At 25.5% G+C, this 26,711-nt stretch overlaps 4 protein-coding genes across 8 annotated transcripts in view; 2 read left to right on the top strand and 2 right to left on the bottom strand.

Annotated features, from left to right (window-relative positions):
• The window catches only part of LOC112604150 (inositol-3-phosphate synthase), an 8,534-nt gene extending 4,153 nt beyond the window's left edge, over nt 1–4,381 (top strand). The window contains exons 2-5 of the mRNA XM_025353046.1: nt 2,700–3,044; nt 3,109–3,465; nt 3,525–4,119; nt 4,176–4,381. Coding sequence (XP_025208831.1) covers nt 2,700–3,044; nt 3,109–3,465; nt 3,525–4,119; nt 4,176–4,354 — 1,476 coding nt within the window. The 3' untranslated portion in view covers nt 4,355–4,381. The remainder of the gene's footprint in view (nt 1–2,699; nt 3,045–3,108; nt 3,466–3,524; nt 4,120–4,175) is intronic.
• Nucleotides 4,382–4,402: 21 nt separating this feature from the next.
• On the bottom strand, nt 4,403–8,028 carry LOC112604153 (dynactin subunit 5). 2 transcript variants are annotated; one of them, XM_025353052.1, is made up of 5 exons: nt 7,882–8,028; nt 7,286–7,387; nt 7,033–7,220; nt 4,715–4,826; nt 4,403–4,645 (listed from the first exon to the last, which is right to left on the bottom strand). In XM_025353052.1, exons 2-5 carry the CDS (start codon nt 7,331–7,333, stop codon nt 4,442–4,444), a joined length of 552 nt encoding a protein of 183 aa, XP_025208837.1. In that variant the 5' UTR covers nt 7,334–7,387; nt 7,882–8,028; the 3' UTR covers nt 4,403–4,441. The 2 variants fall into 2 exon arrangements, with proteins under 2 accessions (XP_025208837.1, XP_025208836.1); XM_025353051.1 differs by having other exon boundaries at nt 7,861–8,028.
• A 46-nt stretch (nt 8,029–8,074) lies between these two features.
• On the top strand, nt 8,075–21,979 carry LOC112604149 (rho GTPase-activating protein 9-like). The gene is made up of 13 exons (XM_025353045.1): nt 8,075–8,379; nt 10,291–11,347; nt 12,790–12,912; nt 12,995–13,222; nt 18,983–19,185; nt 19,272–19,335; nt 19,421–19,564; nt 19,631–19,825; nt 19,920–20,022; nt 20,358–20,495; nt 20,554–20,868; nt 21,213–21,318; nt 21,381–21,979. Exons 2-13 carry the CDS (start codon nt 10,319–10,321, stop codon nt 21,550–21,552), a joined length of 2,820 nt encoding a protein of 939 aa, XP_025208830.1. The 5' UTR covers nt 8,075–8,379; nt 10,291–10,318; the 3' UTR covers nt 21,553–21,979.
• An 861-nt stretch (nt 21,980–22,840) lies between these two features.
• LOC112604355 (phenylalanine--tRNA ligase beta subunit) lies at nt 22,841–25,529 on the bottom strand. 4 transcript variants are annotated; one of them, XM_025353339.1, is made up of 12 exons: nt 25,401–25,529; nt 25,245–25,333; nt 25,133–25,188; nt 24,920–25,074; nt 24,785–24,851; nt 24,402–24,668; nt 24,161–24,340; nt 23,923–24,098; nt 23,576–23,864; nt 23,300–23,510; nt 23,084–23,242; nt 22,841–23,022 (listed from the first exon to the last, which is right to left on the bottom strand). In XM_025353339.1, the coding sequence occupies exons 2-12, from the start codon at nt 25,300–25,302 to the stop codon at nt 22,871–22,873; spliced, it is 1,770 nt and encodes a 589-aa protein (XP_025209124.1). In that variant the 5' UTR covers nt 25,303–25,333; nt 25,401–25,529; the 3' UTR covers nt 22,841–22,870. The 4 variants fall into 4 exon arrangements, with proteins under 4 accessions (XP_025209124.1, XP_025209123.1, XP_025209126.1 ...); XM_025353338.1 differs by having other exon boundaries at nt 25,415–25,523; XM_025353341.1 differs by having other exon boundaries at nt 25,480–25,498.
• Nucleotides 25,530–26,711: the final 1,182 nt, after the last annotated feature.

The following is a 26,711-nucleotide window of genomic DNA, read 5'->3' on the forward strand; positions in this document are numbered from 1 at the left end:
CTTTAGGAGTTTTAGGTCATCAACATCTAACTCTACTTATAAATAATTGATTTGACTTTTGATAAAATTGTTTTCCTTTACATAAGTTGAAATTATTAAAAACTTAAAGTACCTTGTATAAATTTTTAATTTATCTATTAAAATAAAACTTTATAAATACTTAGTAAAAATTTGAAATTTTGTAATTTATTTTAGTATTAAAAAGTAAAAATAATTTAATCAAAATTTTGTTTAGATTAACATTTCTGTTTATTCTTAATTTTTGTTTGTTTACTGATTATAAAATGAGTTCTCAGAATTTTAAATTTGATATCCTCCAAAATACATATAGATCCAATTTTATGATTTTATCTACAACTATTTGTATCTATCCACAAAAGACATTACGGAAATCAATACATCAGTGATTAATAGTTGAATTATATACTAAAAATGAATACTGAACATGTTGTGTGTAGGTGACTATAGTGAAGAAAAAGAGCAACAGTTAAAATTTTACTGAAAATATGATATTGTATATATCTATATGCGACATGTAAGAAAAAGCGTAATAAACTAGAATTACCTACTAGATGAATAAATCTTTTTGTATAAAAGGAAATACAGTTGGCCATAAATTCTATAGATTATAAACTAAATAACTAATAAATAAATAACTGTATTACAGTATCAAATAATTTTAATGATTTTAATTTATTTCTTGTATTGTATCATAATACATATTTACAAGCTTAATTTTATTGTATTCTGTCTTATGCAAGTTCTCTTTTAGATAATATTATACCTATCATATAATCATAATTTCTTCTCATATATTATAGCCTATACCCAATGAGGTTTATAACTGGTGTATGTATGAAATAAGTCAATTTTATTATAATAATTATACTATTGTATACAACATATTATTATTACACATATAATAATACCTAACTTATTTACTAATGGATAATAATCATAATTTATCTATTATCTTCAATTCTCTCCCTACAATAACTTTTTCAAAACGTCATGATGACCTCGAATACGAGGTTTCACTCAGTTAATTCTCTGCAATTTCCTATAATTATTCTAATTTTTCAAATTCACTTTTAATTTCTACAATACGTAACTGAACGAAGTACAACAATATGACCTTAAAAGTTATCTAAAATACTAATTAAGTAAGTGAAAAAAACTTATTTATAAATAATAATTTTTATTAGAGATATGGGTATAATAATGGGTGTAATATTAGAAGCATTTAAATAATTTATAAATAAATTTCAATATTAAAAATAAATTAAAAAGTAAAATATAAATAAAAAAAAATTATATTAAAAATATTTGCGTAACATATTTTGTGTAACATTTGCCCTAAAATCTATAATTTGTGAAAAATGCCCCAAATTGTATAAAAAGTACAAAAAATGCCCTAAAAGATGAAAAAATGACTTAAAATGTTAAAAAAACAAAAAAATGCAAAATAAAATTAAAATATTCTGCATCAAGGGAACATGAAACAAATTTTTAGCAAGGATAGCATTGTACAAAATAAAAGGAAAAAAAATGCAAAAGTCATCAACATCCTTACTCTATTTATAAGCATTTCAAGTTCAAATGTTTACGACATTCAATATTCACTGATATAATAGGACATTTCTCCACAAGAAATTTTTGATATTTTATTGTGTTTCAGAAAAATAATAATAATAATAATAATAGATACTGGAAATTTTTACTCGATGTTTATATTATCATTTTCATAATAAGATTAAGTTTTCAATTTTTCTTAATTGTTTTTCTAAGTGTCGATAAAAAAATATTTACTGGATCAAAGTTCTTAAAAAATTAACACAATATTCCACAAAAATTATTCTTGTATATTTGTATAAAAATACATTAGCACATTTTTTTATATGCATTTGAAATTAAAATGTTATCAAATCATAATAAAACTATTTTGTAGTTAAAAATGCATAAAAACTCACTACAATAATGTTTAATTTCCATCTATCATCACTTTTTGGTTAAAATGTTCGGATTTTCAACTTTGAGGGTAGTTTTTGGTAGCTAATCGGATCTAGTTGATACTAAAGAGAAAGGAAAGTTAATAGTTTTAAGATTCAACAACTTCCAATACTCAAAATCTAAAAAAATAAAACTAGTTTTTTTTGGTGTAAACACTGTAAACAATAGATACCTACATTTATTTTCACATATTTACTCAATGGCAAAGTACACTAACACTTGACACCAACTAAACTACCAGACTGGTTACCAAATTTCTTCTTTTTTTATTTTTGATTCCCTAAAGTAGATACCAAGTAAATCTACTTACCTATTAAAGAAGATATAAAAGTTAAACATCAAAGTATTTTTTTCTACAGTAAAAATTAAAGAGTGTCTCCATACAAAAATAAAAATGAATATAATAGTCAATGTTTCGCTCAGAATCTAAACATGTGTTTTTTTTATAGAAATATATAATATTAATATATTATATATTTACACAATTATACCCAGTGGCGGAATGAAAATTGAACTTAAATTTTAAATGACGCAATTTTACTTACGCAAATTACTTATTACTATATGATGCTGCTGCTAGTATCACCCTTAGTTAAAATTTATGATTGCGTATGATGATGGTTGGTTTTTTTTATATAACTGTACAATAATTTAATTAACATTTATAATATATAAATTATTTTGTTTAGATTAAGCCTACCATTACAAAACTTAAGATCCGGACAAAGAGAGTGGTGCCAAAAACTGGATTAATGTTGGTTGGCTTAGGTGGCAACAATGGTTCCACTTTAGTGGCGGGTATTATTGCGAATAAATATGGCTATACATGGGAAACAAAATCAGGTGTTAAGTCTCCAAATTGGTTTGGTTCAATTACACAATCATCAACTGTGCGTGTTGGTATGGATTCTACTGGAAAAGATGTTTATGTACCGTTAAAAAACTTAGTACCTATGATAAACCCCAATGACATAGAGATTGACGGTTGGGACATTTCAAGTATGGACTTAGGCCAAGCTATAAAAAGATCAGAAGTAATATTATAATAATTGTGTTCAAAATTTAATATTTTTGAAATAATTATTGTTTATAATTTAGGTGTTAGATATTGATTTACAAAAAAAATTAATGAAAAAAATGTCTGAAATTATTCCAAGACCTTCAATTTATATACCTGAATTTATAGCAGCTAATCAATCTACTCGTGCAGATAATGTTATAAAGATGGAAAAAAAGTCAGAAGTACTTGATCAAATCAGGACAGATATTAGGGATTTTAAGAAATGTAAAGAACTGGACCAGGTGATTGTAATATGGACTGCTAATACAGAACGTTTTAGTGAAGAGATCAAAGGACTTAATGATACATCAGACAATCTTTTAAGATCAATTTGCAAAAATGAATCAGAAATATCACCATCCACTTTATTTGCTGTTGCATCCATTTTAGAAGGAGTAAGATTTTTTTTTATAAGTTTTAGAAACAACTAAATTTTTTTAATTTATGATTTCAGTGTACTTATATAAACGGATCACCATCAAACACTTTTGTTAAAGGTGTAATAGAATTAGCTGAAAAATGGTGTGTACATATTGCTGGGGATGATTTCAAATCAGGACAAACAAAATTGAAATCTGTATTAGTAGACTTTCTAGTGACTGCTGGCATCAAACCAGTGTCCATTGTAAGTTATAATCATTTAGGAAACAATGATGGATATAATTTGTCAGCACCTCAACAATTTCGTTCAAAAGAGATCTCTAAAAGTAATGTAGTGGATGACATGGTTAAATCGAATAACATAATTTACAAACCAAATGAGAAACCAGATCACTGTGTAGTTATTAAGTATGTGCCATATGTCAAAGATTCCAAAAGGGCTTTGGATGAGTATACATCAGAAATATTCATGAATGGAATAAATACACTAGTCATACATAATACATGTGAAGATTCATTATTGGCAGCTCCTCTTATATTGGATTTATTTATACTGGCAGATGTTTTTAACAGAATTGAAATTGGATCAGATAAATCAGATTATACATCTTTACATCCAATATTTACTGCTTTGTCATACTTACTTAAAGCTCCTGTAGTACCAAAAGGTAAATATTTAATAAATTATTAAATATTAGATAAATAATTATTTATTGTGTTATAGGAGCTCCAGTAGTCAATTCTCTCTTTCGCCAAAGAGCATGTATTGAAAACATACTCAAAGCATGTTTGGGATTACCGGCTGAGAATAACATGTTATTAGAACACATGTTACCAGCTAAGGTGTTTGTAGATTTTGAAAAAGATCAAAAAAAACAGACTTGTAAAACATGTCAAAATTAGATAATTATTACATATTATCAAAACATATATTATTTTATATATACAATAAATTTTAAATTAAAAAAGTTAAAACCATATTTTTTTATCCTATAAATTATCAATAGATGGAACAAAGTGATCATAAAATGATTTGGTATAATCAGTTGACAGATCTTGAGTACATACTGGTAATTGACCAATTTGCATGCCTGGAGAACCAGAATAATGTGTAAATGAAGGAACTACAGTATCAGGTGCAAGTACTGTGTTATCCCCAATCATACAGCAATCTTTAAGTATACATCTTTTACCCTAAAAAAAAAAAAAAAATTATGGTGAAATAAGTGAAAATATAATGATCTAAATATATTATACACTTACAATAACAACATTTTTTCCAATGTGTACATAAGATCCAATGATAGCTGCTTGAATGACACTTTGTTCACCAATGTGTACATGATCTCCAATTTGAAGAGCAAAATAAGTAAATCTATTATATAAATTATTAAATACGTCAATGTTTATATATCATGATCAAATTTTAATAATACAAATTAATTGACTTTAGGGTTAGGAGTTGGAATTAAAATTAAGGTAATATTTTTCCCTGAAGATATAGTTGGTGCTAAGTAAATGAAGGCTTAAGTAAAAATATTATCGCCATGATATTTTTAGCTTTTGATATTATTAATTTTATAAATGTTAGATTCTTTTCACATGTCTGAAATAATAAAAGATCCAAGCCGATGTAAAAGTATAAAAAAAATAAAAATAAAACACTCTACAATTATTTTAAATATGAGAAAAGAGGAAACAAATTTTAAACTTAATCAGAAAAATATGGAAATAAATAATTTAATATATTTTTGTACATATATCTACAAACATCTATTATACGTGAAAAGGGTAATTACTAGTTATCGAAGAATGATATTGTCACAATTAATGACTATATTATTATGATTAAGAATAGACCAGTTATATTATGGTTGATAATATAATTTGCTTTATTTTATAGTTTTATACTTTAGTATTAGCTTTAATTTAATGTCAAATTAAATATATCTAATAAAAATGATCATGTGGTGAGACAATAACACTTTTATAATTAATAGCAATAATGATAAATATTTTTAATTAAAGCATTAACAGTTTTGTGTGTATGAAATGGTAAGGCAGTAAAATTTTAAATGTTAACCAATTTTTTTATACTTCCTAAAATTATTTTGTATTACAACAAATTAATGCAATAATTTTGTATTAAATACCACTGCCATTAATTAAAATTAAAACTAAATAAAATACTATGGATTTACAATCTTTAGTATAATTATTTAAAATAAAAATACATATTAAACATTTTAATTAGAATAATGTTTTATTTGTTGTTGTATTAAAATCATGGTAATGAAAATGACTTATCTCAAAAATAGTTCATAATTTATTATTATTGTCATTGTTGGATCTATAATTTATTCAATTTAAGAACTGTACTCAGTGATGACCAGTTTTTATTAAGCAGATGTATAGCTATATCAGTGTTTTTACTCCTACTGAATCCACCATCTGTATAATTATGACAATCACATTTACACAAATCAACTGCCTCGTACAGTTATCAGTTGTATAGAATATAGAACCATCATATATGTTTTTATTTTTTATGAGGACTTATTATCATGTACAATCTTCTAAATATCTTCTTTTTTTCTTATTAAAATTATTTAGCTAAAATATACACAGATTTTTTAATTACAAATAAGACAAAAAAAAAATTAATTCTATGTTAAATTCGTCTCATAGCAACATTTTTTAATTAAATAATATAAAATATATAATATCCAGTTATTCTCAGGGTACAAAATTAATAAACATAACACTCATTCAAACATAGGCACCTTGTAAACAAGTGTTTGGGTGCCTAATGCACCCAATGAAATTTGTTTGGGGTGCTAAGAAGTTTATGATAATTGGGATTAAAATTTTAATAACTATTTAAAAAAAAAAAAAAAAAATAGTAAAGTTTTGAATTTAACGAATAAATATTTATTAATGAATTATAATATTATGAATGAAACAAAATTAATGTAAAGACTAAGTATCAGTATATTTTTAAATTGATAATACTTTAGATTTATCTGAACTGTTTTTTAAGTTTTTTAATACAGAATTTACTAATTATCTGACTTTGTTAAACTTGATTACTGATCTTTTTCGTCTTTAAATAACCAATCATTGATAAAATATTAGAAAAAATATCAACTAATATTGAACTAAACTCTCTCTCTCATTAAATAACAAATCAAACCAAATTACATTAATGCACCAGTGAAATCATATTGATGGATTCGTTTATTAAAAAAAATAAAATGATATAAATTTACAGTAGGCCATACTGTTTATAAATGGTTTTCTCATTAATTTTCATTAAACCATTTGTATCTACTATCAAATTTACTCATTATGCTATTATGCTATATAATTAGATTGTAAATAAAATTTTATCAAATTCATAAAAAAAAAAAAAAATAAGAATTTGAGACATAAGTAAATAGGTAAATATTTTTATCACTTTTAAAATATGTCGTTAAAAATTATTACAGATAATCATGTATTATTATTAGACTATAGTCTTTCCTACTCTTTGGTTAGTAAATATTTAAAATAATAAATAATATTAAATTCTGTGACATTACCCTCCACTGAATTTTTTGCAGGGTGGCCTTACAACTGAACCTTTGCCTACAAAACAGTACCGGCCCATTTTAACACTAGCTAGATCACCTCGTATCATCACACCAGACTGCAGTATGACTTTACCGTTCAGAATAATATTTTGAGAGCCATAAATTTGAGCTTGACGGCTCACTTTATTGCCAGTAGTCTGTAAAAATGTTGTTTTAAGTATAAAATATATTATACATCAATAAAGCTTTTAAGCTAGATTACCGTTTCTACGTATTCCGATTTACTATAGAATGTGTCTTGGAGTTCCATTTTCCGCAGCAGGCATACAGCCGCGGAGTAATCAAACTCGAACAATCAAAGATTCTGGTAAAACCAATACACCGATATGATACACAACAATTAGATAAAAGTACTAAACTAGCAAAACATATAATATTAATATCACAGCCCACAGGGATACAGAAACAGAACACAAGTGATGACGGCACAAAAACAATGATCGTCGAATTCGGTCAAGTCAATACGGATATAAAATTTTAAATTACCTAAAATACTAATACCTATGTAACAACTAATAACTAATAATTAACGATATCATGGAATATCTTAATAGTTAATAATTGTGGCCTGTGGGCCGGTTGTTATCATTGATCTGAACCTATAGTTTACGCTTTTACGCTTTAGTTAGATAATAAAGTATAAGTGTCGGGCAAGTACTAAGTAGTTGATCGCAACGACATCTGACGATTAGATTTGTAAGATTACGTCACCGAGACACCGACACATCAATGCCACAAAATTGAAAAATCTAATAAGATATTATTCATAATATTCACATTTTGTCCGCAATAGTTTACCACGATCATTCGGCACTCCTACTCCTCAGCTGAGATAGTGCGCTGTGTAACACATTTGCGTTTCGCAAATCGTATTTTGCACGCAAAAATCGTGTAATCGGCCGCTGTCTGCCGTCCGCAACACTGACGTCCTGTCAGCTCGTCGCCCGTCGTCGCGTACCGTCGCAGGATAACAACAACAACAATAATAATAATAATAATGTATATCGTATAAAATATGTGTATGACGACGATGTCAAACGGTCGATTAGAAACGATAAATTGCACGGTAGTGAGTCACGTCCACCGCGTATGCGTCCGGTTTCGATAAAACTGTTCAATTATTATAATAAATTGTCATAAATTATCTTTACTTGTTATTATTTTCTGTGTGTGTTGATTTTTCGCTATCCCATTTTTATCATCGGTACGCGATAGCTGCGTCCGCCTTCGTTGTGCACCCAGAGGATTTGGACGGCCAAGGTCGTGTTTCCAATGGGATTTTCGCGTGACATTTTGGTGAGTTATAAGAAATCGTGTTGTCCTATGTTCCCGGGTTGGGAGTTTGGGACGGCCTTGAAGTATAATGTTTACTGGACATGGTTTTCGTCTTTGGTCAGTGCTGTCCGTTGGTAGTTGTACGTTCAAGGTTGAGTCCTAGACATGTCTTCGTCACTCGTTATTTTATAGTTCCAGGTTGAGACCCTAGATAAAAGTCAAACTTTTATCCCCTTCCCCTCCTTTTTAGCTATGCTTGACGAACTTCTACACATGCACACATCAAAAACCGTTTGACAGCACTCATACAGGTTCTACTTAATTTATTATTGAGGCACCCAACGCCAGACGATGATGGTATTGACGATACTTGACAGATAATAGTACTTTTTCCATGTCAAGATTTATTATAATCAGTTATGTTTGGTATCCTCATCAATGCTTTTTGCTGATCTTCTATAATCACAAAATAATTATTAGTGTCTTTAAGACAGTCATTTGTTAAATCATTGATAAATTCAAAACAGAATTGTATTTTAGCTCAGAATTTTCATAAAAAGTAGATAATCCTTAATGACTATCAAAATATTTGATTTAGAATTGAAGTTCATTAAATTTTGAAGTATGTGTGGATCCCTTATAAAAAATACTAAAATGGGACACTATTTAAAATATTTTTTCAAATAATCTTTTTCTTTTTTTTTTTTGTATACAATTTTTTACAATAAGGGTTATGTTTATTAAAAATAAGTTATGTATAAAACTTAGTTGCTGTAATTCCTGTAAAAAATAAAAATCTCAAATTAATATCTAACAATTACATTGTTGCTCACATAATATGTTCTATATTTATGATTAGAAAAACTGACTATGCGTTGGAATCCAACATGAATTCATGAATCACAGTTAAAAACTTCTGATTTAAATTAAACATAATAATTATACCTATATATTATGAGAATTTTCTGTGCTGGACTGTCATATTAAAGGTCTTAGTTACAATTTTTCAAGTTTGAACTACTGACCTTTAAAATATTTTTGTAATTCTGCCAAAAATAAAATGTTGCAGGTACTTAACATGGCCATAATTTAATGAATTTTGAAACTTTTAAACTTCACTGATCTTTACTGTGCAAAAAAATAAAATAATGTTGCAATGCCAATGATTGTATTTGAGAAAACATAAATGTATTTTTTATTCAGTTGACTCTCGCTAACTCAAAGTTCAAGGAGTGTTAAATAAATCAATTTGAACTATTAAGAGTTGATAGTTTTTTTTTTATTATTATAAAAAAAATATTACAATCTGTATACTTTATATAATAAGTAAATTATTTTAGACAATATAATTGATAGTTAATGAAAATTTAAAATTTCTATGATCAATTGAATAATATTACTCTAATTTATTTTTTTATTTAAATATTAATGATTTTTAACAACTGACAGTCAACGGTATGTTTATTAATTCTTTTAATAGTAAGTCCTCATTATCTTAAAAAGTATTATAAATTGTTTTTGAAAATCCATTTTTTTTCTTAAATTATTTTAAATTATTATACAACAACATTTTTAATAATTATCATTTTTTATTTTTATATTGTAAAGCAAAATTTTGTTTTGAATATTTAAATGTATACTTTGAAAGTTTAAATAATCAATATTTTACTAGGTACCTTAATGGCACTGCTTTATTCATCTAAATGTCAAATGTTTATAAACTTATTAATTATTATTTCAAAATTTTATTTTAAATTTTCATGAAACAGTATTTTTTTTAAATATATATTTTGCCTTAGATTGTGAAATTAAAAATGTATGGCTGTCTTTCAAAAAAATATGTTAGAACATTAAATACACATACATTAATTTGTTTTTCTATAATATTTTATTTCAAAAGATTTAATTAAAAAATTATAATTTATATTTCAGGTGTCAAATTTACGATGACTGTGGCACAATGGATATTTCCGACACTAAGGTTAGGGTTCTCTATGATTTTGAGTACAAGACTAGAGAAAACAAGCGTGTATCAATCAAAGAAGGCGAGAAACTACTTTTGTTGAAAAAAACTAATGATGATTGGTGGCAAGTTATACGCAGTTCAGGTCAGCCATTTTATGTTCCAGCTACCTTTGTTAAAGAAATTCCACGAGCGCCTAGTAGGCCTAGTTTATCCAAAGGCGAGGAGAAAATTAAAGTAGAAAAACCACAAGTGCTTAAACGTACTATTTTTGAAAAACCTTTAACTCCGTCCTACGAAAACATTCCTTTAGAAAACACGACCGTTTTATCTGTCAATGACTTAGTTGTTGATGACGTGGTTAGTGATATTAAACGAGTTGATATTCAAAATGAGAATAATATATTGTCACCAGTGTTAAACCGAAAAAATAAAACTGTTGTAACAGTTAACCAAGAAAATTCTGGCTATTGCCAGGTTAATGTTAAAAAATGTGATATTAAAGAGCAACTTTCACTACAATTATCCAGCTCTTTAGAAGAACTTGCTCAAGAAATTGAGCTAAAATCGTTACCTTTGAACAAAAATACATTAAATTACGAGTCTTCTAAAGTACAGAACTTACTAGAAAACATTCGTAAACCTGCTGTAATATCTATTCAAAATTTGAAAGTTAATGAAAAATCTGACATAAGTAACAATGGACAAATTCCTAAAAATAAACTTTGTTATACTGGTAGTTTTAAAACAAAACATGAACGTGATAAATGGGCTAAAAACATAATGACTAATGAAAATATTATTGAAGAAAGCAAACCAGATGATGAAGAATCAATTATGATTAGTGATTCTGTTTTATCAAAATCAATATCTACACCTGATGCACATAGTACTAGTGCAGATCTCACAGGTGGATCAACAGATAGTCTATTAGATGGTGATTCATTGGGTATTACTGATAGTGATCAAGATTCATTGAGAATGCATGGATCTAGAAAACGAACATCTTTAGCCAGAAATCGTAGAGTAAGAATTATTATTTGAAATATTCATTGTTAGGCTTTTAAAATATTCAAACAATTATTAAAGTAAAATTAGGGTTAAATATGTTATTTCCTAATCAATCATTAAGAGTAAGAAAGCTACTGACCAATATACAACACTAAGTAAGCTATAAGCAAATTATACATAAACTTATGAATAGTAACATAAATCATAATACAATACTGTTTAAAAAAAATTAAAGTAGAAAGTCCAGGTTACTGTTTTGGTTTAAATTGAAGATGTTTAAATCTTTAGTTAATAATTACATAGTAATTTATACATTAGCAAGAATATTTTGTAAGGCATTTGAGTAGTATTTTATTTTTAGAGGATCAGACTAAAATATTAAACTTTATGAGAAATTTGTTGATATAAAAATACATTTTTTGAGTTCAAATGAATGTAGTAAAGATATTAAGAAGTAATATAGTTTTGTAGCTATTATTTATGGATAATACATATATCATATCTATGTCATTGTGTCAACTATTTATTCAAATTAGCTTACTATAATCACTTTTATCTTCATTTAAAATACATGTTTATGGGCTATATTTTTAAGTGTATACTCCATTCTCTAATATCAATAAGATATATTTTATTTATTGATACAGCTACTAAAACACTATAATATTAATTTGAACTTCTTGGTACTTGTTTAAATTCTATATTCTAGATATTATATTTTCAAGATAACAGTACCTACACATTCTTATAGCTCGTTCATAATAAAATTACATAAATATTAAATAAGTACAAGTGTGATGGAAACAAATCATAGAGATACATATTAAAAGTTGTAATGTATAATATTTATAGAACTGAAGTAAGTAAATTCTAAATTTTATTTTTTTTTCTATATTTTTAAGTAGGCATTTGCTAACAATATCAATCAACAATGAAATAAAACATATTAATACTATAAAAAAAAAATCTCTAGAAAATTATTATTTCAGCAATTAAATATTTATGTACTATTATTGATTAAATATTGACAATTTACAATCACATACATAAATATTTGTATTAATAATTTATTTATTTCATTAATAAAGTATAATTATGGATTAAATTTAAAAAAAGCTGATTTGAATAAATGTCTCTAAATTGAGATACTTTATTATTCAACTGTTTTCTCTTGGCATAATCAATTTTGTCCATGTTACTTTCACAATATTATTATCATTACATGTTAAACAGGCTAGTCTATAAAAAAAAAACTTAGGAAAACAATATTTGCCTGGTTTAATTAACCATGAAAATCAACTGTATTATTTTCTCTTGTAGTTTGTTTCATTTTAAGTAATCATTGTATTTTATTTTTTTATATTAAATTCATTGACCCAATTTTTATTTCACTTACACTTTTGCTTTATATTTTAAGTATCACCATTTTATTAATAGTCTTTTTTTATATTTTTAAGGTGGATTCTTATTCTAAAAGATATCCAATTCGAAATTCTTCACCGACAATATTAGATGTTACTCTAGGCCATGGTGAAGCATTTGAACGTACCTGGTCTTCGCCTAAACACCGTATAGTTGATGTATGTTATTTAATATTTATCATATATACTAATCTATTATCTATAAACATTATTTCAAAATTTTTATTTTCTATTAATATAGGAAGACAAGATTAGTCGACATAGTAGTGCTGGAACAATTAATTCAGGTAGTCAAAGTCAAAGTTCATCTCCATTAGCTGAATTGGATGAAGAATATGAACCTAATGATAATACTCCACCATTAAAAACAAAAATTAAACCTATTAGTGAGACACCTGTAGGATGGATAATGCAAGCTGATCCAGCCTCTGGATTACCATGTTTTGTAAATCAGTCAACTGGAGCAAAGGTAAAAATAAATCACGTATAAGGTATTATCATAAAATACTATAACTAAATTATATTTGCACTAAAAATATTTTTATTGATAAAAATTTTAGATACACTAAAATCAATTATTGATTTTCAGTTACTGTGTGCACAAAATATTTTCTCATCTCATCTTTTTATCGTTATTTCTTATTATAATAGATAGTTCACTATAGTATATATCATACTCACATAGTGACAATTGACTTAAACGTTTTTTATTATGGCTAATAATGTATATTATTGCTGTAAGTAATTCATGCTTTGATAATCTTAATGTTCCTAGCTCATACAAAGTGCTCTGGCCTATCTGACATTAAACTAAAATGTCTTAAAATTAACAATAAATTGCTTAAATTCTTCTGTTTTGGCTGTGATCAAGGTCTCAATAAAATTGCTGAACTTAAAACTCTTTAAAAAAAAACTACTTGTTGAAATGGATAGTTTGAAATCAAAACTTGTTTAGTAATTATATAGTTTCAATGATTTTATATTAATAAAATTAACGGAAAATAATTTTATTTTATAAAATTATAATGAATGTGAAGTAAACTAATCTGATGATATTTAAGCTCCTGGTAAACAAAGTTATGATCATACCTTACTAATCAAACTCAAACTGTAAAAATATAATTTCATATTTTTGCTGTCTTATCTAATTCCTTAAAAACCACATTTAAGTTCTTTGTAATTTTTAATTTTTATTGATAATTTATCTTGTCATGTAAAAAATTCTAATTATTTCATATTCTATTATTTACTAAAGATGTCAATTTTTTTCACAAAACCAAAACTGAATTTAATCTGTTTATAAATTACAATTGACATTAAATATATATTATATATTATGCAATGAAAAAATTGCATTTCATTATAAAATTAACAAAAATCTCCTTCTAAAGCTAATTAAATTAAAGAACTAGATATTTACTTAAAAATAGGTTTATTTTTAAAAAGGTTTTCTAAATTAAATGCTGTTAAATTTATATTGATAAATATGTTTAGTATTTATAATAATTACAATGTAGTTCAGTAAAATACGTAACAGAATAGATAACTACTAACTTATATTATTTACAAGTATATTGTTGATAATGACACTTAGAACTTTGTTTTGATTTAATTAAAATTCAATGAATGAGAATAATTGACATTATACTAATAAAATGCATGTTATATATTTAGAATATTAATATTTAAAAAAAAAAAATTAAAAATATAAACTATTTTTATTAATTTTTAGATTAAAAAAGTTTTTTTTTTAATCTCAGTTAATATTATAAATTTTTGATTATTTATAATTATTTCTAATATTTGGTATTCAAAGTAAACGACTGATAATAATAACGAAATTATTACTAATGTATCTAAATTAAATTTATTTATTTTAAAAATTACAAAATAAAATAAGTAATTTTATAGAACAAGCAAACAAAAAAAGCAAGTAATATCATTAAACTATACTTATGCAAAGTAAAAATTATTTATATTCATTTAAAATAATTGTTATAGTTTTTTAGTAATCTAGAGTAAAATTACCTTTAAAAAAAAATATGACTATCAATTAAATTTACAGTTTTCTATTAAAAGTCATTAAAGAAAATATAAATCAAATTAGATATGTCAAACCTTAAAAAATTAAATAAGTTTATATAGATGCATTTTGTCAATGTGATGTCTGGATTAGAGAAAAAGAAAAAACTGAGCTCTGGTATTCCCCTATATTGTTTAAATAATCTGGTACAATTTTCATTAAAAATATTTTATTTTTCAAATATTTTGGTATAAAATTTGGTAAATAAACAAAATTGTTTTGATACATGATTCTATACTTATAATAATTAATCATTGAGAAAAAAATGCATGATAAATTAATTAATAGTAATTATGAAAAAAACTAACTTAAACTATTATTTTATTTTAATCATGTAACTATTTACTTAATTTAATTTTAATTGAGTAAAAATATTTATGCAAGTAAACCTTTTGTTGGTAGGTAATAAGTGGTTTAGTCAGATGTAGAAATCTTATCAAAAAACCTTGAATATAAATAATATGAATAAAGATGAAGTATTTTTAAGCATAATAACAAATATTAAAAATGTCATTATTTAAAATTGTAGACTGATTTTATACATACATTTTTTTAATGTTAAAAATTCAAATAATTAGAGTCACTTAAAAAAAAAACCTATGTCATGTAAATTTGAAAGATGACTTATCAGTGACCAATTTTTATAAAACCCACCAGGTGGCAGATTGACATAACTGTTATAATTGCATTTAAAATGACCATATTATGCAACATTATTATACTCACCTTGAATAGTTGAATGCATAGACCTTTTATTAGTCTGGTTGAACATTACTATAACTAATATTTTTACTGTTTGAATATGTTATCACAATTAAAATAAAAGTAATATTTTTATATTCTAAAACTATTTATTTTTTTTTTTTTGTGTGTGTATAGTTGTTTGGCACTTTTTTATATTTTATTAAATGCAAAAACGTCTTTGCAAACTTGCCAAATATTTTGTTTTTATTATAATGGAGTTCAAAATATACGAGATGCAAATTAACATATCTAAAGATAATCTAAAATTATGCAGAAAAAGGCTTTGTGGTAAATAGTGCTAAAACACTGCCCCGTACTCTCAAATGTTGGTGAATATTATGAAACAAGGAATGAATGTACTTATTGGTTTTACATTTATTTGTAATATTTTGAAAATTTTAAGTAAACATTATATTTTAAAATATCATTGTGTATAAAATATAATTATTAATGTTTCAAGCACCCAAAACTAAATTTTTAAATTATAACAAAATAACTTAAATCTAAAATTATTAATCTTAATTTAAATATCTAATTTCATACAAATTTTAACTTTAGATATCTATAAAAAAATTATATTTATTTGTTTTTTAAATTATTTGTTATAATTCATAACTCAAAAAAACCGTATTAAATTACACAACAAAATTTTTTTTTTCAAAAATTTGTTTTGCTGAAAAATTATGAAGAAAATTACTGATTTTTTTACTTTTACATACCTATAATATCAAATTCACTTTCCTAACTGAAAAAAAATGTATGTTACTTCAATTTGGAATACTAATTTTAATATAATTTAACTATTAAGATAATACTATTGAAATACTTCTACTAATCCAAAAAATAGTGTCACGCCTTATATAGTCATACATAAAAATTAAAATATATCATTGTCAAATCAAATACATTCATTACTTCTGCTTAGAATCTAAATTTTATAATAATTGTTTACATAGTACATGGGTCAGTCATCTATATTGAGCTGTTTAAGTATTTTAAGCTTGTTATCCTAAAATTATTGCAGATCAAATGAACTGTTTTTATTGTTCATATTTTGCTTAGTAATATTTATTAGCACAGAATTACACTAAATTAGATGTTTTAAAATCTATTACATTTTACAGTGCTAAATTTATAATATTTCACCATTGTATTTGCTAAATTTTTAAAAAACAATTTTTTTTTAACTAAAATCAATTGTATTTTTAGTTTTACTTCATTATCCAATGAATATATTTTGTATAATTATACATACTAATATGTTAAATTGCATGTAAAAGTATACTATAGGTCTATATTAAACCAATATAATTATAGTTATAAAATGGAACTCTGAAATTTCATCATTAGATGAATTCTTCTTTCAAATCTACAGTCATTACTATACGACTATACGAGTATATCGCTTATAATTACTGTAAAAAAAACGTATTTACATAGTGTATAATAAATATCTGAAAAATAAAAAATAAAACGTAATTAGTTTTTTTTTTAAATATAAACTTTTAAAATAATTTTTTTAACTTAAAAATACTAATTTATATATATTTATTTAATGTTAAAATATAGTTTATGATTCACATGACATTGAGACTAATATTAATATAATTAATTATTTATAATTATAAATAAATAATTAATGCAAGAATGGAATATTATCGGTTATATGGGTTAACGGGAAAACTTTTATTGTATAACCTTTAAAACTTTTACTTTATCAAATAATTAATCAGTAATTAATACCTATAAGTGATAATAAAAAAAAAAAATGTTTTGAACTCGTTTAAAAAAAGTTGGATAGTAATGAAAAAATGTTACTGTTTAAACCACAATCGTCGTAATTTATTTTTTTAATTTTTAAGATAAATTAATCCGTACAGTTATTAATATATTTGTAATTCTTGATATAAAATTGCTTAAAATGTGGTTTTACAGAAATATCTATAAAACTGAAAGAACTTCTCATCTTTCTAACTCGTAACCATAGACGATAAATTCTTAATACACAAAATTATTAATTCAAATACTACTCATTATGTTTTTCGGTTTTAAAATTTTTAAAAGTCATCTGATTAAAATTTTTCATTATTTAAAACAACATTAAAAAAAAACTTAAGAATTAAAGCATTCATTCATAGTAAAAATAAATAAAAATAAATTTTTATTGCGTGTTTTCAATATTTTACTATAAATTCTAATCCTCGATAATAATTAATTTTTACTTCTCGATACCTAAATATTGTTTTCAATATGCTATTAAAAAAAAAAAAAAGAAAAGAAATTGGAAAACTTAAATATTTTATAAATTGTAAGTATATTAATTTTTAAAGGTTATAGACATTTTAGACGTTTTAATATATTGTTTCGAAATAATAGGTTAAAGTATGACATTTAAATGCCAGCACACAGCAAATACTACTGATAATATATACTACGTCGCAAATCTATTTTAAACATTTCCTGCAGGTTTCGTATACTTCGTTCTATCGTTTAGTTAAAAGCATGACTGTTGTTCAGTCACTGAACTTCAGTGTGATGACTACTGTCGTCGTCGTTGTCGTATCCGTTTAATTATATAATGTAAATTGTAATAAAAAAAACAACAACTAATAAGTACTCGCGTTCGAATGGATGTCAGTATGTGTCAATTAGACAGTGTTGCGCCGACTTTTGAACGCGTTGGTTTCCTTATCGACGACTATTATACTTCCTATGGAAGCGGACGTAGTAAGATGGTTGCAATATCTGCGACACACGGTGGCTGAGGAGTCGGAACCGTGGAATTTATTTAGTGTTCACCGTGAATCTGTCTTGGACTCAACAATTGATACTTTATTCGATTTTGATTCCACCACCAGCGCTTCAGATTTTGAATATTATCGCATGGATCTGCAATCGAACAACGATGACGATTCGTTGTCATTCGTCTTAAACGACAATAGTATTCTGCCGCATTCGGCCTTAGCGACGTTTCCAAATCATGAAATTTGTGTCTCGTTTAGACCTAAGTGGTCTGATATTATAGCATGGAAAAATGAGCTTATGGACAGCGCTTTGGACGGAATTTCGTCTGAAGATGAACAGGTGTTGTCCACATGTTCTATTTAAAAATGTTTATAGAATAATCCTTTTTCATTAGATTTAAAAAAAGCCTTTTTTAATTAATTAATAAATTTAATTTTCCCTATAAATACATACTGAGCTTCACTAAGAAAAACTAGTAATAACGTAATTAAATTTTATTATCCACATATAAATTTAACAATAATAAAATTATGAATATACTAATAGATAAATAAAAACAAATATTTTTGTTTATATTTTTTAACTGTACAACTGACATTTATGTATTAATATATGTATAAATTTATATACATATTATATATTTTGTTATTATTTTAGTGGCTCTCATCAAAAGATTTTAAAGGTCGTTCTTATTACTATGAAGAAAATAGTAAAGAATCTTCTTGGACATTGCCTGAAACAAGTAATAACAATGCATCTAATGTTAGCCCATCATCTCTTAAGTTAGATTTAGAAGATTCTTCTTCATCATTGAAATCAAACAAAAATAATAATGAAAAAAACGATTCTTCGGACATAAAGTAATTAAATACATTTATTTTATTCAAATGTATAATTTTTATTGTATAAAATATTGAAATACCAATTATATTAATTTCATTTTTAGGAGCCCATCCTTGTCTACAGTAAATGTTCCTAAAAATTGGCCCCAATTATGGGATGGGCATATGGTAATTATTTTTTTTTTTAATTAAATATTAATTGGTTTTAATTGGTTTTTATATAACTTACTAAAAAAATAAACCATTCTCTTAGTGTGTATTGAAAGAGGGCCCTTTAAATCGAACAAAAATTACTGAAAATGGAAAGAGACTTCGAAAAAATTGGACAATTTCACATGTAATACTTACTGAATTGTTTTTACTTTTCTTCAAAGACGCAAAATCTTTTGTAGCAATGGTAAATTATTTGTATATTGACTAAAGCATTTTATTGTATATATTAATAAATATTTTTATTTTATAGAAAAATGGTAGTGGACGACCAGAACTTTGTGTAGATTTGAATGGCGCTCTTGTGTATCCTGCTGATAAGGTATCTAGTCGTAAAAACGTTTACGTTATCAGTACTGTTTTAGGAACTCAGGTATTATTCCAAAATGAATGTAACATCCAAGCCCAGTCATGGCTTTATGCAATACAAGCAGTTATTTCAAATCTAGTTAGTAATGTATTATAATGTAATAATATCTATTAGAAAAGTGTATCATTACTAAACACATTATATTTTACTAAAATTTATTTTTTATTTTTAGCCATGTAACTTTGATAGATGTCCTCGCTTTTCAAATACACGTACTAATGAAATACTTGATACTGAAAAAAAACACAAACTGAATAGGAACAAATCCCTTAAATGTAAGTTCCAATTATTAAAATTTATTCTGGTTCTTTTTTAGGTTACATTAGTTAATTTATTGTATACAGTCATATCCTGTAGTAAAGGGTCTAGATAATGAAACAGGGAAAACAGTAGAGTTTATCAATTGAGTTTAATAAATATTATAGTTCATTCACTGACTTTATTTTATCTTTTTTTTTTTTTTATATATATTTTATGAACAGTCATGTTTTAAATATTGGTTTATTCAAATTTAATATTTATCATTTCTATTTTTGAATGTTTAATAAAAAAATGATAAAGTCTTGGTTTTATTTTGCAATTGATAATTTTATGATTATTTTTTCTTTAGTAAAATCAAAAGATGGAGGGAGTATGGAAGATTTGACATCCAATGTAGAACGTCAGACAAAAATTAAAAACCGTCTACGGAAATTTTTTCACCGAAGACCTACAATGGAATCATTAGTTAAAAAAGGAATTTGGAAAGGTATTTAACCATAATTTATCCTATAATCATTTTGTTTCATCATTGATTTTTAATTTAGATGAGAATGCATTCGGATGTTTCTTAGAACATGTAGTTGGTACAGACCAACCACGCATTCCAGCTTTTGTTCAGCGTTGTGTGGCAGCTATTGAGATCAGTGAAGATAATTTAAAGACCGATGGCTTATACCGTGCTTCAGGCAATTTATCTCAGGTGCAAAAGATAAGATTACAAGTTGACCAAAATAATCTTTCGGTGATTGACCAAGAAGAGGACGTTCATGTTCTAACTGGTGCTCTCAAGTTATTTTTTAGAGAACTTAAAGAACCTCTTATACCCTATCATGCTTTCCGCAAAGCTATTTCAGCAGGCAGTAAGTATCAAGTCAGTCTAGTTATTTTTCAAATATTCCATGATTTTCATCATTATTTATATTATAGTAATTTAATAATAGTATGATCTAGTGACATTTTAGGTTAAGTTAATAAACTATTATGATCACTTAGAAGATATCTTCTAAGACCATAATCTTAATATTTTCCTCCATTAAATCATAATTACCTCATTTATTACATAAATCTTGTACATATTATCCTTTATAATTTTAGAAATTAGACTATTAACAACATCATATTGTTAACTACAAAGACCGCTTTCATGCATTAAAGAATTTGTTATGTTTTGCTAAAAATAATATATCTAATATTTATTTTTCAGCAAGTCATAGTCGTAAAGACAAGTTATCACATTTTCGTGACATCACAAAATCGTTACCTGAACCCAACTATGACACACTAAAATTTTTACTGATACACTTATTAAAGTAATGTAATTTATCAAATACTATGTATGATTTGTATTAACTATTGTATATTGTGTGTATAGAGTAACAAGTTACAAAGAATTCAATCGGATGCACATTCCAAATTTAGCTATTGTTTTTGGACCAACTCTGATGTGGCCAGAAACTGAATCAACAAATATGGCAATTGACCTAATGCAACAGAATATGGTGATAGAAGCACTTTTAGTCGACTTCGATAATATATTTAAATAAAAACGTTCAGTAAAATATTATATCTGTTTAATACCGTTAAAAGCGTAACATTCCACAATGTTTCCATATATTATTTTATTCAAGGAATTATTTAATATAATATATCGCTGAAATCATAAGACAATATTTAAGACTGATACGTTTTGACATGTATTGCAGGAAATGTTGGATATTAATATGTTTATTTTTCTATGGAAACGATACAATTATGTTAACCAGTTTTATTTTACTTTTAATAAGTAGGGCTACTATTTATATTTATGTATGGTAGGAGTTATATAAATGTATATTTTTACTGCTACCGAGTACCTATAAGGCTATAAATTGTGTAATTTTATAGTATTTTTTTGTTTTATGATTTCTGTGTTGTATTTTGTGATGATTAACAAAATACTTTCAAATGTTATCCTATTAGTTGTTTTTTTTTTTTATGTAAACATAGATTAGACTAATTTTGTTACTGTTTCTTAATATTTTAGTTTTTAATTTAGGATTTTTTTTTTTTTTTTAATTTGACATCCTGTGAATATTTGTTTACATGGAATGATTATTATTTTTATTATTATTATTTGACCTAATATGCACATATTATCACATCAAATATATTTTACCTATGTTAATAACAATTTGTTTTAATATTAATACAACAAAAGTGTAGAAATATATCTATTCCTCATAGTTAAGTTTCCTGTGGCTGAGGTTTGAGAACTTGCAAGAGGTTTATATTATTAAAAATGTATGTTAGTGAGCTATCTACAATGTACTGTGATCATTCTAGCTAAGATCTAAATTGTTTAATTATGAAATACTGAAAAATGGAATTAATTTGGATACTTTTAAGTATTAATACAACAACACCTGCATGAAAAAAGTGATATCTTGAAGGTATATGTTTTATTTAATAAGATAATAAACACTGGCTACTAAGGTAAATGTCAGATTTATTACATTGTCTTAACTTGAATATTATTAAACATAACATATCTCATATCTTGTATTTTATGTATAAGTGATTCAACTTATTTATAATAAGAATAATCGCTTAAAGATACACACTTCATCATTTTCATTAATATCAATATGTATTAAAAAATATTTTAAATAGTAATCATCCAAAAATAAATTAAACCTTAGAAAAAAATTGACAATACAATGTTTTGTTTTTTGGATTAATACTGAAATAGAATAATTTTTGTCTTAATTTTTTTTTATAAACAATTATACCTAAATCATTAATGTTTACTAGAAACAAGCTCATTGATTAAAAATAACTAAAAGAAAACCAATGTGAAAAATTTAAATATTTTATTTATTATTTTTACAAAAATGGTTCAAGATTTATTTCAAATGCTGAACATGGCATGGTTAGTTCATAGGCAGTAATCACTTCCGGATGCAAAACACCCATCAATCCAATGACATTCTCTTGATATATTATTTGTGCACAACGACCAGGGAAGTAAGTTTCATCTGAAATAAAAATACATTATGCTATATGGACACTTGATATAATATTATTAAATGTTCTTACCATTAGTAGCTTTAATTTGATAGGTATTGCCTTTCTCAGTAGAAAATTTTATATTTAACATTTGCATTATTCGATCCATAAGGCCATGGATAATTTCAAATCCTGGAGTTTTACCATAATATATGGCGCAAATATGTCTTTCATTACGAGCCCCGACTTCTATAATGATAAAATGTTAGTAAATTAACCTTTTAAACCTTGTATGCAATTACTTACCACTGGCTACATCTTTAAATACCACATCTGTTACTTCAAATAATTTCATAGGTAAAGGCATTTTTTTATTAGCTGAGGTAGTTTTCAAGAGCCCAGATAGAATATTAGTACGTGCTACTTGGAATTCCAATGTTTTCGGATTACTTATACGTACTGTACGTTGAGCATCAAATGGTTTCCGGAGTTTTGTTGACACATCATCTTTTGAACACTTAAATAATAATAAACCATGATAATAATTAGTGTTTATAACAAAATAATCACCTACAAACTTACTAAGGAAAACGTTAGTACTTCATTGAAACCACAATATGCTATTTCATTTCTAATCTTATCAGACAGAGAATTTATAGGTAGTTGAGAGCCTACTGTTGTTGTTTTGGGTAATGTTTTGGGTATATTGTTATAACCATAGGCAATAGCTACATCTTCATACAAGTCACACGCATGAATAATGTCATGTCTAGTTGGTGGCACTTCAACAACAACCACATCCGATTCTTTCAAAACAGTTGATTTTAAACACATGGATGATAAAGCAGATGATAGACTATCTAAATTTTCACTAAAAATTATTTCTTTAAGAAAGCATTCTCTATATTGTATTATAAAATCTGCAATACCTGATCCCTAAATATGAATTCACTTTCTTTCGTATCACTGTTTCTTTGCGATATTTCAGTTCTGGGTACAATTTGACTGCTCCATCTGGGTACACAACTTCACACCTTTCTGCTGTATACTTATTTGAACAGTATTTACTGAACATACACAAAACTGTGTCCAAAACAATATTGGCCTAAACAATAACCAAAATAATCAAGTTTACAATAATAACAATGAATCAAAACATAAACATACTTTCTTTAAATCAGTTGCAGTACACTCAATAAAGATATTTTTGGTGTCTAAAGTAATCCTAGAATGATGACCATTAATAATTGGAGGCATCGATAGTACTACTCCATTACTATCTGTAATGACTGGATACACGCTGCTATCTTTAATTATACTCAAATATTGTTTCAATTGAGCATGTGTCTAAAGGAAAAAAGTCGATTAAACATCAAATTTTTAGTAGCTTTTAAAATTTTTTATTAACTGAATAAATATCCATTAATTCTGTAGCACTATGAACTTCTGTTTGATTCAATGCTTTGAATTTTATGTCTTCTGGCGGCAAAGCATCATAAATGAATGGTCCTTGAATTGTATCTAAATCATGAGTACCAATAGCAACAAGTGAACGCTTTCTACAAATATTCTGATGTAGTTTGTCTTGCAAATCTATAAAACTGGCATATCTTGCTGAATTGAAAGTTACATCTCTCAACACAGCTGCGACAACATAAGGCCGAATTTCTTTAGTCTACATTAACAAATAAATAGATTTAATATAAAAACTAAAAGCACATACCAAAATAATAGCAAAATGTAATATCTCATTTAAATCAACTCCTATATTCATAGTAAAATTGTACTCACATTTGATTTAACAAGTACTTTTAATGGTTTTTTTGACTGAATGACTTTATATTGTGGTAATTCCATCCTAAAATGATTTATATAAAATGTTAAGTAATTCATGATATTGAGTAATTAGATAGTTTTTGGGTTTACTTATTTTGGAATACAAGTAATGCATCCACTAATCCTTCTAGACATAACAAATCATAACGGTTGGCTGGTATGTCAATTCTATAAATTGTATCATCAGAAGCACCTTCAGATTTAGACTCGCTTTGTTCCTTGGATACCATTTGCTTTTCTGAGGTCTAAATTTTATCTTTTCGTAAAATATATGCATTTGAATAACGATTAAAAAACACTCACCACTTCATCAAGCTCCAATCCATACGAAATGCACAAGTTGTCAAACTCTTCATCGGCTATAAAAGAAAATACACTTAAAATATCAATCATTGGATGAATTTAAAATAATTACTGTAAGTCGTTCCTAAAGCCTCAAAAAGCAAATCCCTTTTAATATTGACTGTCGGCATTTTTCGTGTTAAATAGAACGTATGAAAGAAACTAAAATGTTTAGCACAAAAAAAAGTAAACGATTAATTGCTAAATAAAGTAAAATCTTTTTGGTTACTTATAGTTAATTACGTGTAGATATTAATATACTATAATGAACTTGCTGAATAATAAACAGTATATTGATACTACTATACCAGTCCAGTTGCCCACGTTTCTGCGTCTTCTTTAGCAGATTTTTTATATTTTGTGATAAAATTGTTACTTTGTTATTATCATTTATCACGTGTACATTGTAATAAACCGGTTGATAATAAATCTCATAGATAATGACAATTGACAATAAAAAGAATACAAAATAATTATTTGAATGATTGATACTTAGGTTATTTATTAATTTAATATCATTCATGGCATGGCATATTAAAAGAAATATAAATAGTTTTAATATATTATGTTTAATATGCTTCACAGCCTTAGAAGAAGATATCTTTCATAATACGTTCTAACTATTTACTATACCATAGGTTAAACATATACTAATCAACAGTATGTTTAATCTATGACTATACAACATAGTACATACGTTTACACCAATGTCCAATACCAAAGTACCAAACAAAATTTGTCCAAATCGACAGCTTTTTTTATTATTTGAAGATTTTACAGTTTAAAGTAGTGGAGCATAATAAGCAAATATGATGACAACTTTGAATTTTATGCATGTCCTATAATTATGTAATGTAAAGTTATGGTAATTCTTTTATGTCATTTAAAATCATTTAGAAGCTACTTAGAATGACTATGCATATGGTTCATAATGATTTACACAAGTGTTAATATGAATGATATGAGAAAGGCGGCCATCCAATAAACTCAATAAAGGAACCTAATGTCAACTTAAATCCAAAAAATTGTAGTAATTAGAATAATTACTTTAACATTCATACATTTCATTTTGATTTTTAGTAGATTACCATCCATGTTTAATTTAAACCATAAACTCAAGAAAATAGTATGTAAAAACTAAAAAGTATTAATTAATTTTATTTTTATGTTAAGTATTAAGTCTTAGATGCTATATAATACAAATGTGTAGTCCAGGGGTCGGCAACCCATGGCCCGCAAAGCAATTTTTGATGGCCCGCACAAAAGTGGTTAATTTTTGTATTTTACTTTTGTTCAGTAACATTTTTCATATAATTTTCAATATTATATAATTCTTTTTCCTTTATAAATAAAATCTAATCTAACCATTTCATAATAGCAATACAATTATAAATATTTTATCATAATACGTAATTTTTTTTTTAATGTGGCCCTTGATGAACAATTGAAAAAAAATGGCCTGCGTGGTTAAAAAGGTTGCCAACCCCTAGTATTCTATAATTTTTCAATAATAGTGTAAATAAACAAGTTACTTTATCAA

The sequence above is a fragment of the Melanaphis sacchari genome, unplaced genomic scaffold, assembly GCF_002803265.2.
Source record: "Melanaphis sacchari strain LSU unplaced genomic scaffold, SCAv2.0 Contig11_pilon_pilon, whole genome shotgun sequence".
Lineage (NCBI taxonomy): Eukaryota > Metazoa > Arthropoda > Insecta > Hemiptera > Aphididae > Melanaphis > Melanaphis sacchari.

What these genes read in the sequence shown, in the direction of transcription:
- LOC112604153 (XM_025353052.1), bottom strand. Translation starts at nt 7,333, where the DNA reads ATGGAACTCCAAGACACATTCTATAGTAAATCGGAATACGTAGAAACG. An exon ending in AATCGGAATACGTAGAAACG is followed by an intron (nt 7,221 to 7,285) that starts GTAATCTAGCTT and finishes ACATTTTTACAG; the next exon opens with ACTACTGGCAATAAAGTGAG. An exon ending in TTGGAAAAAATGTTGTTATT is followed by an intron (nt 4,646 to 4,714) that starts GTAAGTGTATAA and finishes TTTTTTTTTTAG; the next exon opens with GGTAAAAGATGTATACTTAA.
- LOC112604149 (XM_025353045.1), top strand. Translation starts at nt 10,319, where the DNA reads ATGGATATTTCCGACACTAAGGTTAGGGTTCTCTATGATTTTGAGTAC. An exon ending in CTTTAGCCAGAAATCGTAGA is followed by an intron (nt 11,348 to 12,789) that starts GTAAGAATTATT and finishes TATATTTTTAAG; the next exon opens with GTGGATTCTTATTCTAAAAG. An exon ending in AATTATGGGATGGGCATATG is followed by an intron (nt 19,336 to 19,420) that starts GTAATTATTTTT and finishes CCATTCTCTTAG; the next exon opens with TGTGTATTGAAAGAGGGCCC.
- LOC112604355 (XM_025353339.1), bottom strand. Translation starts at nt 25,302, where the DNA reads ATGCCGACAGTCAATATTAAAAGGGATTTGCTTTTTGAGGCTTTAGGA. An exon ending in TTACTTGTATTCCAAAATAA is followed by an intron (nt 24,852 to 24,919) that starts GTAAACCCAAAA and finishes AAATCATTTTAG; the next exon opens with GATGGAATTACCACAATATA. An exon ending in CTGCAACTGATTTAAAGAAA is followed by an intron (nt 24,099 to 24,160) that starts GTATGTTTATGT and finishes GTTATTGTTTAG; the next exon opens with GCCAATATTGTTTTGGACAC.